General features: G+C 41.0%; 1 protein-coding gene across 5 annotated transcripts in view; it reads right to left on the reverse strand.

Annotated features, from left to right (window-relative positions):
* ZFYVE26 (zinc finger FYVE-type containing 26) overlaps positions 1 to 16,991 on the reverse strand; it is a 47,584-nt gene extending 30,593 nt beyond the window's left edge. For 4 of the 5 annotated variants that reach the window (XM_063159302.1, XM_063159300.1, XM_063159301.1 and 1 more), the window contains exons 1-13: positions 16,725 to 16,991; positions 15,192 to 15,270; positions 14,438 to 14,527; positions 12,018 to 12,570; positions 10,630 to 10,760; positions 9,653 to 9,817; positions 8,470 to 8,558; positions 8,035 to 8,195; positions 4,602 to 4,784; positions 3,348 to 4,001; positions 2,579 to 2,668; positions 1,846 to 1,914; positions 1,065 to 1,216 (exon numbers count right to left, since the gene is read on the reverse strand). In XM_063159302.1, the coding sequence (XP_063015372.1) occupies positions 1,065 to 1,216; positions 1,846 to 1,914; positions 2,579 to 2,668; positions 3,348 to 4,001; positions 4,602 to 4,784; positions 8,035 to 8,195; positions 8,470 to 8,558; positions 9,653 to 9,817; positions 10,630 to 10,760; positions 12,018 to 12,570; positions 14,438 to 14,527; positions 15,192 to 15,270; positions 16,725 to 16,915 (2,607 nt within the window). In that variant the 5' untranslated portion in view covers positions 16,916 to 16,991. The remainder of the gene's footprint in view (positions 1 to 1,064; positions 1,217 to 1,845; positions 1,915 to 2,578; positions 2,669 to 3,347; positions 4,002 to 4,601; positions 4,785 to 8,034; positions 8,196 to 8,469; positions 8,559 to 9,652; positions 9,818 to 10,629; positions 10,761 to 12,017; positions 12,571 to 14,437; positions 14,528 to 15,191; positions 15,271 to 16,724) is intronic. The other variant, XM_063159299.1, reaches the window with a different exon arrangement.
* Between the last annotated feature and the right edge of the window lie 364 nt (positions 16,992 to 17,355).

Below are 17,355 nucleotides of genomic sequence, written 5' to 3' on the forward strand. Positions count from 1 at the left end.
TTGCAGGATTAGGGCTGAATTAATTTTCCTAACCCACACCTTTCAGAATGACTCTCCACAATTTCAATACACTATGTAATGAGAGACATTATCAAGTTTGCCTCCAAAACAGACTATTTCAAATAAATTTTATTCAGCAAGGAATACCTTCTCAAAATTTAAACTCAAAGTAGCTAGGCATAGCTGTGCATGAAACCAGCAACCAAAATCAACCAACCAACTAAGAAACCAACAACAGAATACAAACCAAGCTTGAATGCTTTATCACTGGTGATACTGAAAATCAAGGCACCAAAGCAAAACAAAATGCTCCTTTGGCCCTGTAAGTAGGGAGAAGATGAAGTGGCATGCCTGCAGTAAAACAGAACTAATTGGCTGAGTAGTAACCTGATGCTAATGCAATGTTTAAGTGACATGAACTGTTCCAGTATGGCTACCCAAAACTCAGCCAGGTCACAATTTTGACAGAAGATTCACCCATTGATGCACCTCAAGGTATTTTTTCAGAGCATCAGCTCAAAAGCCACACAGAGAAAGGTATGCACAGCTGTGAGGGAGCAAAGAATCACAAATATGCGGACTGTCAATCTGCAAGTCTTTCTGCCTGTTTTCAATACTACAAATTTAGTCTCAAAACATACCTCCCTCAAATGAAAATAATCACTGCTCTGGGTAAGGAACACCTTTGCATGTTTCTACCAGGGTTACAAGTGGAAGAGTGCCACGGTTTTGAAAAACGGATTAAATAAAGCAGTTCAAATAAAGCTGAGTCCTCATGAGACTTCACATGATCTCTCTATTCTTCAGTCAGTTCAAACACTATGCTTGACTAGCTCTCATCAAACATTTGCATGCTTTGAGAACCCAGGTGTAGAGAAAACATTTTCACATAACAAGGCAGAAGGCAGAAAAACCTTGCAATGGGATGTTGGTTTGGAATATCTTTGTTCCTTCCACTTGCTTCTACTTCTGAAGTGTTTCTTTCACTTGGAAGGCCTATGTTTGCTAAACGCAGAAGAAGCAGCAATTTAATTCAAAAACTGAAATACATGCACCTTATTTACCTGGTGGGCTTCCACAAAGTTCCCTCTCAAAACACAAGAAACTAACAGTGATTCTGGTGGGGAAAGCATCATAGGAATGAGGGAGTTCTGCTGACGTGGTCTTGCCCTGCTTTCCAAATCGCTCAAGCCAGACACACTACTGGCACTTCCCTCTGCAAGACACAATTCATCAGTATACTATTAGGGAAAACACATTTCACCAAGTAACAGCCACCTAGCAGATAACAGCATTTCACATATTTAACACAAAAATATAGGACCAGAGTTGCAAGCAAGTTTTAGGGTAAAGAAGTCAACATAAACATTTTTAACATAAAATGTTAAAAATTCTCATAACATTTCACTATTTGGTCAGAATTTGGATCTCATCCCTGTGTAACACTTTTCAGGAGCTACACAATGTGCACACAGGCACTGGTTCAGTATGGACAAAGGCAGAAGTCTAAAGCATCTGACCTATTAGATCATTCCAGCATGCCTAAGCTGTCTTAGCTTACATGACTATCAGTTCATTAGCTGTTTTTATGGTTTGCAGACCACTATATTGCTTGCATACTGTTTCCTGCAAGCCAAAGATACCAAGAAAAATCTAATTCTCTTATTCCAGACAAAGATACATGTTACTCTGACTACCAAAGGGTGATCCAAAAATAGGACCTCTGAGAAGCGAAAAGACAGAATTCTGTCCTGCACACAGCAGTAATTCACATTAACTACTCAAGCAAATTCTTCATCGTGCACATTGAAAAGACAAAGAAATACTACTTTTGTGACTTGTTACCTGAGGTACTGGTGCTTAGCTCGCTACTTGTGCTTTCTAATGATGGACTGGATGCTCCCTCTTTCCCATCTAAAATGGAGAAAATCAAAATCAGCACATTAAATGCACTTTTATTAAAACTTACTGCCAATAACAGATTAAGCAACCTCAAGAGATCTTCAAGAGTATCTTGTAAATGAGCCACCACTGGCATCTATGATAAAGGCAAAAACTGCTGATTTGAAGAAAATGCTAGGCTTAGAGACTATGCTGGGTGGCCCATCAGTGACTCATGTCAGACACTTCCATATTTTGGAAAACGCCACTCCAACACCAGACATGCTTTTCAAAGGCTAAATAGAAAAAAGGTGAGGAACACAGCTTTCTCCTAAGGTTGCCAATGTATGCCACAGACTCCTGTTAATTCACATCCTAGATAATACCACAACAGGAATGAAAATATACTGAACAGTCATAGGACATAGGGGAGAAAGGGAAAAAATAATATTGTAGCTCAAGTTCTCCCCTGCCCCAAATCAGACTTGATTGAAAGAATTTATTCTTCTTGGAAGGAAGTTATTTGTGCAGATGAGCTTTAGAAAACAATCCAAGTGGAACTGGACTGACACTTCAAACCACTAAGAAAACTAAAGGAAATAAATCTAGTTCTCTACTCCTAGGCCATGAAATGCAATTGCATTCAGCCATGAGCACATTTCAGAAGCGCCTTCTCCAAGACACTTTTTCAACCCACCTGTCTTGTACCTCCGATATCTACTTCGTTTCTTCAAACTGGAGCCCCTGATTAAAGAGGAATATCTCCTGGATGCTGCAAGCTGATGTTCTGTGAAATATTTAAACAAAAACATTACCAAGTAGCTTCATAGAGGGAGACTTGACAAACAGTTGAACACAAGCTTGGAAACTTGCAATATTTAAGGTCCAGACTGCAAAGTCTTTCTTGGGACATGGAGCTTACATAGTCTGACATACACAATAAGCTACACATGATACAAGACCAAACCTCATAGCAGCAAGGACAGCAAGTTATGGGCTATGGAGAAGGGTGAGAAACAGGTTCCTGAATGTGCTGTTCAAGCTACTTCAACAATCATCCAGAATAATACAACCTCCTCTGACACATTTTCCTAACATGTTTCCAGACTAGGCTAAATCAACACTGTCCATGAACAAGCTGAGACTATTTGCCTTGCACTGGATCCAACATCACCATGTCCCTTCATATCATTGCAGTGTGATTTGTGACAAAGGGGTGGGACAAAGGCAAACAGAAGCAGTGCATCCACAAAGGGGAGGGAAATGAGAAAATGACCCAAACTTTCTGATTAGAATAGAGATCACTTCTGTTGGAAAATGGTGCAAGCACCAGGTGTCTCCAGGTAGGTCACTCTCTCAGTATCTGCCAAAATGTGCTCCCTCAGTGAGATGCTCACGGGATTTAGCTTTGAAATCGCTGTCTGGATAGCTGTAACATATCAGAAAGTGCCAAATACAAAACCTACCTGCATTTCTGTTACTCATCACCACCTTGTATCGCCAGTGAGCTTCAGAAAGGTATTTGGAAAACTGTAACACGCGACTTCCAAAGGCATCTCTGCTTGCAGAAAGATTCAAGCACTCAACAAGCTCCAGCTCTTCACGAAGCACATTACTGGAGTCCCACGGGAGAGAACTCTGGATTTCTTCCAAGTGGTTGAGAAGCAATGTGAGGAAGGCCTCCATGGCCACATCATCCACTAAAAATCCAGTAACACCACTGGTGAAGTGTTTCAGATCCAGGCAGCTTGGCTTAGAGGTTTCACAGCTTTTGCCATCTAACACAGAGTCACAAAGATCTCGGGTATCTGTGTGAAGTGTTTGTGCAGCCAGCAGAGGCTTCTCTGATTTTTTTTCAGCCTCTGTTAGGTGTTGGGGGCTTTGCGTGGTGGAGGACCGCCGACTGTCACTGCCTTCTACGCTCAGAGTAGCGCACTTCTTGTCAAGGTCTTCATCCTCTGCATAGTCCTCAGGTAGAGGAGTGTCAGTATAGAGGTCATTATAGGAAATGAAAAGCAAGGAGAAAATATTCTCCAAAACCTCCAGGCGCAGAGGAACGGGAACACTCCTTAAGAACTGCTGACACTTTGCAATGTACTGAGGAAATACTGAAGAGTAATCTGTACAATTAAAAACAAAAATAAAGAACATTTATTCTACATTTTTCAGGGATTCCTTGCTCCAACTTGTGCTTTTTAAGAAAATCCCAGAAGGGGAATTAATCCAGTGGCTCAGACCCAGTCATTCCTCCAAAAACCAAGTAAATACATGTCCAACATTTTACATTTAGAAAGGTAGTGTGTGTCTCCTCCCCCTAAGCAATGCCCATTACGGCTCTGTTCAATGATGTGCAAATTCAGATTCCACCAATTCTAGCCATTAAATCAGTTTCAGCTCTGGGAAATCATAAACTCTTCTAAATTATCTGTCACTACAATCCTATATCTAGTATCACTTCCTTTTAGCACTGTATTTTTTGTACAATTGCCTTAAATGTTTTTAAACAAGGCTGGTAGCTTATTAATATCTATTATTACTAAAGAAATAGAAATATCTCAAAGAAATACCATTATACTTGCTTGAAAAGCATCCATAGCCACTGGATAAAATACCATATGTACACAAGGTGCAACATTATCCTCATACTAAGTGATAATTCAGAGCCCAACAACTGCATGGAGAAGCACACATTACTGAACCTGAGAAAGGAGGCCAATCACCTGCTGGTTCTCCAGAAGTTGCATCCTCAGGGACATCACCAAGAAGGCTGTGTACACAATCCTTGCACCTGGCATGCCTGTGTGAATTCACACAGAGAGCATAGATGGCATACTTCATGGCGCAGAACGCTCTGAAGAGGGCCAGGTTGCGCTGCTGACTCAGGGTGTTAGGGAGCGTGGCTGCTGTGCAGTGAAATCAGGGTGGTGAGGGGGTAGGAGGTAAACAAGAAAACAAGTTAATTTTCTCCTGAAGTTCCTGCACAGCAATAGTTATCCAGTCTTTCTTCCCCAGTGCTGTTTTTGTCTCAGCTTTGATCTATCTCACCGTTACTTTTGGAAAAAAAGCCCAAACAACACAACCCACAACAGATGGGCACAGAAAAGTCAGGTCTGGATCCCCTTCTAAAAATGAAATTTTCTGTGAACTTGTGTAGCAGGACCTGACTACAGCACAGAATGACCAAAATCCCTCACAATGACTCTCATTAGCAGTGTGTGGTTAAGCTGTACTGCTGCATTTACAACAGAGGGGCAAATCCTGCTTCATTTCAGCATCTTAGAATTCTGTGTTATAGTACACAGTAGATGAGTAGGGAAACAATGTAGACAGGTTATGACTGTAGTAAGAATAGATTCTTACTTCTTCAGATTTATACTAATAAATAGATATTATGGTTGATTCACAGTGGCTGACACAATAGATCAAACACAATCTGCAACTGACTAAAGAAGAAGTCAATCCCACAGTTTCCTTCACACATTTATGATAAATGTAAACTAGAGCAGTACTGCAGACACTTCTCTTCCCCTTTGGGTTTTTTCTGAGGGAAGATACCACGTGCCAAGACATCCCTTCCGAGTACAAGAGAACAGGACAGTTTCAAATTGTACAAATCACATCATCATCCCCTTCACCCAGGAACACAACAGAGTGTCATATACTCTGTTATGCTGACAGTAGACGAATTATTCATCTACTGTAAAAAGGTTAAAAGAACCCCACAACAAAGAAAGAAAAAAAAGCCCTGACAACCACACACAGTGTTAAATTAGTGCTTGGAATCCACTGTCCTGTATTCTCATACAAGTAATGAATTGTGTCTCTACCTGCTGTCAAGCAGGAAAAGCATTTGTCAAGTTATCTTTTTTTAACAAAGCATAGGTGCAAAGCACGATGTACTGACAATGTCCACATCCAAATTCTGTAACTGAACAGAACTACCTAACCTAAAAACTATTTCAGCACTGTCCTCCACAAAGTTTGAGCACAATTGCAAAGAAAAGCACTAGTATAAACTTTTCTGAACTACAGAACAGCCAAAGCAAAAGGACTGAGAGCACAAACAGCTGGAAACAGTTATTCCCTATCACTGCCATTCTAAACAGTGACAGTAATGGAAAATGAAATGTACAGAGCAGATGGAACTGAGGAGACATCCACATCTGAATCCTCTGAAGAACCCACATGGCCACTAAAATTCTACTGTTGCCCAGAAGCTCTACACTAATATGTAAATACCCAAATACCTCCCAATATCACTGCCTTAAGAGGACTTCAGGCAGGTAAAGCTAGAGATTTGATAAATACAATACTCTGGAAAAGAGAAATAGTTAGCTGGAGATACTGTAACAGATACTGGTAATCAAAAGTAAGTTTAATACACTTTTGCCTCACATGTGAAAAATCTTGGATGCAGTGAGTTGAGTCTGTGTCAGTGTTTGTACCTAAACCAATCCTCCTCCTTTACTGAGACTTTCCTTAAACCAATACTGAAGAACAATCCTTTAACTAATAGCACTGGCTTTCCTATGCCAGAAATACTAACACCTTCTTTTTGAATACTGTAACTCATGAGGAAATTGCTGTTCACCATGACTGATCAAAACCAATGTTTTGCACAGCCTGAACTCAACTGCTTGCCACCACCCTGGTTTCACTACTGCAGCTGACAGATACATACTAAAAAAGAAGGGGGAGAGGGGGAAGCATGTGGGGTGATGGGAGAAAAAGGCCTGTTAACATCATTATATCTGACAAAACCAAAGTTTATGACTCCTCTTCCCTTTACAGCTCAAAATAGAATTTTAAAGGAGATTCTATTAAGCTGTGTTTTTATAGAATGATCTGAATTCTGCAATAATTGCTGGATTGAAAAGAGAAGGAGGATTTGTCTTCCAATAATTATTTCTATAAATTATTGTGACATGAAAAAAAGAAGAGAAACTGCAGCTAGAGTTCTTTTGCTACAGTCATGCAGCTCCCAGAAGATATGGGACTGCCTCTTCCTGCTTTTGAAAGGCTTTGACAGAATTTAAGCAGAAAATAATTCAAATGTAAGAACTGTTTAAAAAAACCCACAATACCAGCAACAACAAAACAATTGCAGAAAGCAGGACATTGAAAATAAAGATCTATATAGAGTTTCAATTCCTACATATTTTAAGATTATTCAAGACAAGTGTCATGATAATTTTAACACCAAAACCTGTAGTAGTAGGAATAGAAATCAACATCACAACAACATGATATGGAAGGAGGGAAACCTGCTTCCCACTAGGTAATCTGGAAAAATCTGTGCAAGATCCATCACTGAGAGCTCTCCATGCAACACAGGTTGCAATTACACATGTCCAAATTCACAAACATAAAAGAAATATTTAGAAAACAAATTCTGCAGCTTCTTAGGTTCTAGTGCACGCAGGAAAATGGAGCTTAATAATCATTATTAAGAGGACCCATCAGAAAACAGCTTTAAAATTGCAGCAGCTGAACCTGGACACAGGATGCAATCAAAGGTGTGACCAAAGACAGTCACTTGTAAGTGATCTGATGTGTTTAGCTGTTGCAGGTATTTTAGGCACCCGACTGGAACATGAGAGAAGTGAAGCAGGAGCAATGTACACACAGGCTGTAGCTAAGTCTCACTAATTTAAATACTAAATTTAAATTTGGTAACAGTTAATACCAGAATTTTAAAAACCCACTTTTTATCTCTTTCAAAAATTAAGATGTTATAGTACAAGATATAGTCAATTTCATCTGGTTTTGCTCTTTGATTTTCAATTAAAGAGCAATGAAATACAAACTATACACCTCTTTTTCAAACTAAAGGTGTTACAAGTTACAATGAGCAGCAAGTATCATGAGCATGTGCCAAGTCTTGCTACCATCTTGAAAAAGCTCTTTCAGACATCTATCCTTGTGAGATCAAAGAGATCTCACAACTCCTTCTTGAAAGATAATTTACTCCCCAAAAGGTTTCTAAAATAGTTTCCACATGCTCTTCCACATGTTCTTCCACAAAACAGCTAGTAACTGGTGTCTTCCACAATTACAGAAGCAGGTCAAGAGAACAAATCCTGGCAGAAGTCCTGAACATACATATTCAAGAGATTGTGAGTTTTTTGTGTTCTCACAACCCTACACATTTACCCTGCATCTGCTGGTCTCTGGCAGGAACTTTTTGAAGAAGCTCAATAACATCATCTTCATTCAGTGCCAGAAGATTGGTGAGATGATGCAGAGAATACACTGCAGTGTGGCAATCCAGATTGTGCAAGTGTTGCAACAGAACCTTCCTTGGGACGGTAATACTACAAGAGAGAACAAAGAGATGACACAGATTTAATCTCAGCCATGTTTAAAGATGTAACTCCCACTCTAATTCTGATTGAACCAAACTACTGCAATTAAAAAGAGAAACAAAGAGTATAACTGCAACCCATGAGATATTTCAGGAGCTTGTATATACAGTCACTATTACATGATTAGCCAAGAAAATAACACCTTCTCTATTTGCATGTGTAAGCTGACTTAACAGGTAGATTTGGCAGCACAGTTTGAAAAAAGTCTTTCTGATCATTTTACCTATTTTGCTGCATGCACCATTCAAGAACTTCCACGTGAGTCCACAGCCCATCACAAAAATCTTTCAATACTGAATCATTGCACAGATCCTAAATGGAAAGACAAAAAACCAGAATCTCATTACAACAAATCCCCCAGCCAGACAGCAGAATCATTTCTCACACGTTTGTTTGCAAGACTTTACCAAGTAATAAATTTCAAATACAGAAAACTGCCAGATTTATTAAAGCCAGCAAAGGAGGGCTATTCTGACAGAACATAAAAGTCAGTCAGCCTCCTCTTGACACATCTACAGATCATAGAAAGGTGGCTACACCCCTGCTCAAGAAAAGCTTATAAAACACAAATTAATGCTCCTTAGTAACAGTCTAAAGGTAATCTCTAGAACTAATCATGTACTTGAAAGATGCCATACTAGGTAGCAGATGGTTATTCTCCTTTCCCACTTGCTTTCCTACTACAGATGACTGCCTGCTAAGAGTTTAACTTTGCAGAAGCTACGGGATAGATTTTTGGTGTATTACCAAGAGAGTAACTCCCTTAAGGCAATACCAGCTTAGGTCTGCACTGACCCAGCAGTACAAGGCTCCTCACCTCCCCACCTCTGACAGCTAAGCCAGCCAGCAGGCATCATCTAAGTGCAACTATACCTTCAGAGCCCCATTTCTTTTGCACAGATGAAGACTGTTCCCAAACAAGGTGGATCTTTCACTCACAGCTCTTGTCATTTATCATTTTGCTTTGAGAATGAGTATGGGGAATTTCCAAGCCACCCTGTTGCTAAACTTAGGCCTGAAGTAGTCACTACCCAGGATGACTCACTGACGGAAATTATATGAAAGAAAGATGCCCCAGCTCTTTTCAAAACTAATCAACAACCATTGCTGCCTTTTCTCTTTATGCTGCTCATGTTAACAGCAGAGGCTGTTTATGAGTTTATGCAAGAGAAACTTTCAGTCTCCTTTGCAGTCATGCTGTCTTCACAGCCAAGAAATCAGAAGAAAGGCAAGTGTCCCTACATAATGTTACCTGCGCACGACTGTAATATCTTAGCTTTTTCAATTCCATCTTGAGGAAGACTGACATTCTCACTGAAAACTCCCTGGTTTTACTTGTTTTTGCAAACAAATTGCATTACTTGGACTCAGACTGGGAGACTAGCACTTGCTTTCTGCTGATTTACCTGAGTTTTGTGTAGAGTCCATAGCAATGCTTTTGCTGATTCCAAGCTCTGACAATGAGTCCATCCTAACAACACCAGGAGGCGGCTAAGAGGGTTGAATTCCCTCCTCAACAAGCTCTTCAGGCCCGAGTAGTCTTCTCTTTTTAGTAAAGCTAATGCAGTCACCTAGAAAATAAAAGAAAGAAGTATTAATTTTTCCAAAATGTGGAGACCCATAATGCCTGGTAGACTATGTAAGGAAGTAGCCATTTCAGTATCAGCTTCACTAAAATAGTGAAGTTCTGCACCCAGAACTTCCCTAAACTTATATTGTCCAGGCCATCAGCATACTCATTAGTAAAGATGTCAGGAGGAAAAAAACCACCATTTTTCAAATGCTTACTGCAGAACCAATTCACATTCCACTCTATGCTATCTTTGCATTCCTTCTATTTATTACATTTCTGCCAAGGACATAATGTAAAAGACTTCTACAAGCACATTATGCAAAAGTTGAAACATGCTCAACCTTAAAACCTCACATTTTTAACAGTGACCACCTGCCTGTATTCTATTTCTTTTATCCATGTACCTACATAAAAACAATTAATTCATAGCAGACTGTTTGCACCACAAATTTTACCATGCAAACTGTTCTCAATGCCCCAAGTCTACCAGCATTAGAAAGCAACAAGTTCAAGGTCATGAGGTAAATCTTGCATCCAACAAAACTACAAGCAGAAAATGAGACTTAAACCCTGAAGATTTAATCTTCAACCTGCATGCAGATAAGCTTTTCCAAAAATCTCACCAGCAGTTTTATTGCACTGCTGGAAGTAGGGGAGTTATCACCATTACCTCCTTGCTCCTATTAGTCATCACCCCTGGCAAACATTATTTGAATACAAAATGCTTCTGTGCACCACTGAGATATGTTCAACACAGGGACTGACTTTAGCCTCCATTGGGTTTCCCTGTTAATGATTTTATGGCTGTACCAGAATCTGTTCCAGAAAGTGCTTGCTGCTGCTCAAGCAGTAGAAATAGGCTGTCTTCCAGGAAGGAGCTTCTTTGGGATCTGAGAACAACCTCATCACAGTTTGCTCTGTATCCAGCTGCTCAGATGAACCTAAAAACATCACAACAAGATTACCTTCCAGTAGAGAGGGGTACCTCTGAGAGAAGCATAATTGCTGTTATTTTAAACTGAGAAACACTCAGTATTTCCTCATTCACTAACCAGCTGTTACATGTTACTACTGGGTAACAGGAAGACCAAGCAAAGAAATTTGACAGAGGTCAGACAGAAAACCAGAAAAACTGTATTGACAATCATTAACATAGCAAAAGCCTGGTCAGCACGCAGGTTGTTTGCACCAGCTCAGGTCACACTGACTTTCTTTAGCCAAGCACACCCTTATCTCTGAGCTGCATGAATTCTCACTTGTGCTTGGGACACTGCACTACTCCGCAGGGCTTTAGCAGACTTGTCCAGCACTGGAACTTCTCAGATCTGTGCAAAGTGAGACCCAAACTACTCCCAATGAGAGTGAAGGTATGTGGATCTCCATTGCTCTTTCCCCATGAGGAAGCACTAACTCTAGTTACTATCAGAATTTCTAGAGTCTGCCACACCAGCCTGAGCTTCCCTTCAGCCATCCCTGAGCGAAAGGAGAAGTGAGGATAGAAACCCTGCTGACTTACACCATAGTGAACAGAGGTGAGCAAAAAAGGCAGGCATTCTAGCTTTTCCCTCCTTGCTACTTCACTGACAAGGCCATGGGCATCACTTGCCTTTCAGCTTCAGCTGAGATCCTCAAAGAATCACAGAATATGCTGAGCTGGAAGGGACCCATCAGGATGATTGAGTTACAGCTAAATGCACCAGTCAGGCAGACAGACAGAGGCTGTGAAGCCATGGTTGGTACAAAACCAACAGCTGGGCTCTGGCAAGTGAGCAGGTATCAAAGTGCATCTTCCCTCCTGCTGGGGTATCACCCTTCTTCACAGCTCCTTCCAGTTTCATAAGTTTTCTTTTTCAATATTAAGGGGTTTGAACATTTTGAGATTACTGAAGTGACTGAACTGCTACTGGCCAGAAATGGAACATACTCCAAACACAGATGACCCTGAGCTGGAGGTGAACAAATAAAAACTGTATATATATGGAGTATCAAACTTCAAGTTACAAGCAAGATTTTCATCAAGAGAAATGCTGAGCAGATTAAAATAGAACACAACAAGGTGTGGTAAAGGAAGTGATCACAAAACATAGCACAGACTGAAGAAATGTAGGGGAGAGAACCAGTCTTGACTACTTGTCTGTTTAATACCTTAACAGTTTTGGTAAACAGGTGATTAGTACAAAGCAAAAAGTGAAACAAACCTTTTTGTATTGATTTTGACAACAAAAACTTTTCTCTTGTTCTTTCTGTGACAACATTGCTATAGAGGCTTAGCAGGCCATGGCTCTGTTTCCTCAACATACAGTTTAGTAGCTTCTCTTCCCTCAGAGGGCTCCCCTCAGCCCAGCATACATCCAAGAGCTCCCTGAATAGGTGCTTTATTTCATCTGCTTGATGCTCCACCTCAAAAGTCACTATACTGAGAGCAGCATAAATTGTATCTACTAGTTCTCTTTGATCTAGCTCAGCTGAAAGCTCAGAGCTGCTCTGAAGCCTCTGCAGAGATTTCAAGGAGTCACAAAGGAACTCGACAAAGATGTTTTTCAGAGAGTGATACTGCTGGAGTGAGGAGCAGGGTGTGCTTTGCTCCCCCTGGAAGAACTCCAGCAGGGCTTTTGCCCTCTGGGGAGCCCGCAGCAAAAGCTTCCGGAGAGCTGAAACAACATCCAAACTGAATTTGTGAGAACAGTCATCTCTTCTTTTGCTCTCTGTGATGGGCTTGTTCTGTGCGCACTCAAATGCTTCAAACAGTTCCTGGTAGGAAAATAATAAAAGAGTAAGCCTTTTAGACTACATTAATATACGAAATTAATTATTTTAAAAAATAGAAGAAACTTGAAAGCAAGCAGATAAATCAATTTGGAAACACCATACTACTAAAGAAATCCACTAATAACGGTTCACTTTGTCCAATATCTTTCCTAGAAGAGTGGATATGCCTCAATATGTAACAAAATACAAAGAATCCTGTAAAACACAAGTACACTATAAAGACCACATACAAGCAAGGAACCACAGCAGTGCCTAGGGGATGGCTGAAGCACTGCCATACTCTACCTCTAAGCAATATCCTAATGTAACTGTATCTTGATAGTTCTTTAAGAGCATAATGATGTGTGGGGTTTTTTTCTCCTACTTTTCCAGATTTGTACCATCTATCTACCAACTACATTGTCCTCATCAATTTTTAAAATCTGATTAAAACTGACCAAAAGATTCAGAAGCAATCTCATAGACTTAAGCAACAATAATTTTTCTACCTATCAGAAGCAAACCTACAATTTCAGAACTGGCAAGGGGAAAACAAACAAACAAAAACACCCAATTAACCCACCCAATAAGAGTTGGGAAGATGAGGGACAAGCCAGTAAAATAGCACTCAAGAAGTACTTTTGGCATTCCTAGAATTATGTGAGTGCTGTCCTTGCCTCAAAGAGACACCTCAGAGATTACATAGGGGAGAGGTGGATGGAGTGCACAAAGAATGAGAACAGAAAACAAGACCACAATACCTTTTTTTAATATTATTTGCTGGATCAAAATGTAACTCTACCTACCAACATGCCTCTGACAGAAATTGTGACAAAGATATGAGATTGTTGAATCTCATGTTTCTATGCAACACTGGTGGATAGTGCAGACAATGGTGGAATCATTCATGACCTCAGAGGTGAGATGGCAACATGAACAGACTTCATTATTCATTAACTGACTTCAAAGAGATTTATTTTAATCAACATTCAAGTATACTTCGCTTGGTTTCATCCTGTAATTGCTAATTCTGTATCCTTAGTGAAATACTGAACAACTTTTGCTAAGCTGAAATAGCCCCTGAATATAGTAAGTTCATTTTCCTCTTAAAATATAGACAAACCAAAAAAGAGTATCTTAAAGGAGTTACAATCTGTAGAACTAGAAGCAATACCTTATGACATTTCACACACCACATCAGATCCAAAGCTGTTGTAACCAACATCGAATTAGGACAGTTCTACAGATAGCAACTTTGCTGATATTCTGCTCTATACTTGCTTTTGATATAAATCCATCTTTGCACATTTCCACATACTTCTCAAATAAATCAGCCTGCATATTTTAATTAATAATAGAAAGTGGATCCTGGACCTCAGAACATGTCATAACAATCCCTAGGCAACGTCAGCAGTGATAGCAGAGCATCCAAAAACTTCCAGAAGGGGGAAAAGGGGTGCACAGGGGATGAAAATTAAGATCCCCAAAGAAAGAAAAAGAAAACACACATACATTTAAAATGTGCTTACTGACTACAGTTTATTTGGGCTCTCAGTGGGTTGTAGGTTTATTACAGGTGTCTGTGGACTGAAGGCTGTGGCAAGCAGCTGCAGTCAGGACTGATGTGTGTTAAAAAAGGCACGTAGAAAAACCTGTTCCTTGCCTGCCTGCAGCCTCCACTCTAGCCAGAGAAATCACTGGCAGGCACAGATTAACTTCACAAAGGAATCTGAATTACACTCTCTCTCAGTTGCCTAGAAGATTAATAACACATTAACATCTCAGGCAGTTAGCAGGAAACATTAACTTCGATCTGATGAAGCTGGGCATACTGCAGAACAAGAAGAAATAGGACACAGAAGCAGCTCACCTTTAGGACTTCCTCAGAGACATCTTTCTGCAGCTCTTCCAAGAACAACAAAAATTCAGTTTCTTTCCGAAGAGCAACTGGAACAGTTTTCTGAAACCATATAAGAATGGGAAATGTATTAGTCATAAAACTTCTATTTACATTAGCATATAAACATAATCATAACATAATCATAATTAACACTTTGAGGCAGACTGAAACATCTCTCTGAAGTAATCTAGTCCTCAATTAAAGGCTATTCCAGTTAGGTTCTGCTCTCACACCAGTTGATTTTATTTATCCACACATTTGGGAACAGATCTCATCAAGAATCACAAAACCATCATATCCTCAGAATGGAAAGAAAAAATGCAAGTCCAAGTAGTGCCAAGGACAAATTACTTTTTTAAAAAAGTATGCACATCCCTCAGAATTGTCTGATGCTTCAGCCATTTAATCTTTACTGTAAGAGAGGTGCTGCACAAATGCAGAAGTTGATGCACTCCTGATTTTCATTTACATGAATGTGAAAAGCTAAAATGTTAACTTTGAATATCTTTTTAAAAAACTGCTAGTTTTTCTTCAGTGTGAATATTACAGTTCTTTCTTGATAAATTTGTTAAATGCAAAAGCAGTGCACGTCTCCAGATACCTTAAGAACTTAATTCCATGAAACATGGGAAAGCCTACATTTAAACAAGCAACTAGGGGGTCATTCTGGACTTGGAAGTCAGAGCTATAAAGTGCATTTAGAATCATGAAGATGTTTCTGTACCTGATTCATGGCAAGCCATTTTTCCAGCACAAGAAGCCAAAGCCATGCAGCTCTCGATGGGCTAGAATTCTGTCCACATCTACAAAAGCAAGGGGCATACACAGGGGATTATACAAGCTTGTCTCCATATCCAAGATCCACAAAAACACCGTCAGAGATCATTTTGATTTTGTATCTCTTTGAGTGAGATAAAAACAAAGACAAGTAAGTAGCCAAAGAAAAAGGAAAACAATGCAGAGAAACCAGAATGTTGGTGTTCCTGCACATCAACTCAGTGACTTCTGCTGTGCAAAAAACTGCTTTTAGATACACCAAATACTACTAGCATAGTTCCTCAAAACAAAGAATCTAGTTCTGGTCCAAAGTTCAGTCTGTACTGCTCTCTTTGAGCACTTCAGCAGATTTCGTTGAAATGTGACCACTTGCCAAACACTGCTATTTCCTGTTCTGTCTATTTCTACCAAAAAAATGAAGCCAAATTTTAGGCCACAGCACCCAAATGCAGCTCTATATCCAAATTAAAAATGAAGCAATTAAACTAATTAAACAAAGAGTCCTTCTAATTTCCATCAGCATTTCACATCCTCCAGTACTTCAACATTCCAAAGCCTACACAGTTGGGAACATATTCAGTACTGTCAAAGGGACCAGGAAAAGGAGAAAGCACAATATTGTTTCCTGTCCTTTAAAAATCTCGGCACTATTAACTAAAGCCTTTAAAAGTGATAGCCTATCTATTAAAGATCAAAAGATTGAAAATTCCTATGTCTCAGTGGTTGTTGGCAATATTCATCTAACCACGAGCACACCTTCCTCCAGACTCCTTCAGCTGCTGTCAGTGCAAATTGTCTCTCAGAACCCTTACTGAAATATTATACAAACTTTAATGTGAAGAAATAGGATCATCTGATTAGACAGGGGGATTACCAGTGTTCCCTGAATCGATAAAAAGTCACCTTTCATATACACCTAACTGAAAAAATAAAAAGTAAGAGATAAAAAGTAACTGGGATTGAGTAAAATGGACGCCATTCCAAAATACAGTGTGAGAGAAACAAGAAATCAACAGCATAATTTGAACTTCTGGGAATTGCAGTTTTAGAAATCAGGAGATTTTTCATGAGTTGGAAACAAGATAACCTTTTAAATAACTTCACCACTGATCTTGGTGGTTCCATTTCTAAACTAACTGAAGCTCAGCGTCAAAGAAACGTAATTTCAAGAGATGGTCCCTTTCCCTCGGTAAAATCTAACTAAATCAGTTCTGAAATGCTTCCAAGTAGTTTTAAGCTTGTATCAATCACCATATCAGCTACGTAAATGAACACAACTCGTTATCCCGGTGGGATGGGCAGCCTGCTAAGTTCTTGGTCAGTGATAAGACATCAAAGCTCAGACAACAGCATCACAAGACACCTCAGCACTGAAGTGCGACTTCCCTGATTCTACCTGTCTCCCACAGCCAACACTAAGCCAATTGCTCCTCCCCATTTCACGCTCAAGTCCACGGAACCAGAGCAGTACCTCACCTACCTTACAGCCACGGGACAGGCTACCAGAGCCTGAAGAATCGCCTCCACCTTCGCGGGGCCGTCCCCGTGCCACCGGCTCAGCTGGGGCACGCAGGCCTGGGCAAGCTCCCAGTGCCCGCGCCGTACGCATTCACAGAAAAACCCGAAAAGACGCTGCAGAGAATCCGCCTCTTCGTTCCCAAAAGAATGCATCTTCCCGGGACGACGGGATGACCCGGGCCGGGGTGACACACACGAGGGCGATGCCGCGCTCCCTGGCGGGGCACGGCACGGCGCGGCCCCGGCGGCGCTCGGCTCTACGGCACCGCCCCGGCACCGCCGCCCCTCCGCGCCGCCATCTTGGGCGCCGCCTCAGCTGACCGCGCCGCCGGCCGGGCACGCGGGCAAGGCGCCCGCCCATTGGCCGAGCCGGGGCGGAATGTAAATAAACCGCCATGTTTGGTTGGGGCGCCTGACGCCGCCGAGAGAGCCCGGGCAGGGCACGCCCCGCCCCCAGTAACCACGACCAGGCTCCGCCCCCACCTGCCGGCTCCGCCCCTTGTTGGTGCCTCGCGAGGCTTTGATTGGCTCTCGCCAGAAGCTCCGCCCCCGTGCGGACGCCGGGGTCCGTGAGGGGGCGGGGGGTGGCTCAG

Source organism: Melospiza melodia, chromosome 6, assembly GCF_035770615.1.
Source record: "Melospiza melodia melodia isolate bMelMel2 chromosome 6, bMelMel2.pri, whole genome shotgun sequence".
Classification (NCBI taxonomy): Eukaryota; Metazoa; Chordata; class Aves; order Passeriformes; family Passerellidae; genus Melospiza; species Melospiza melodia.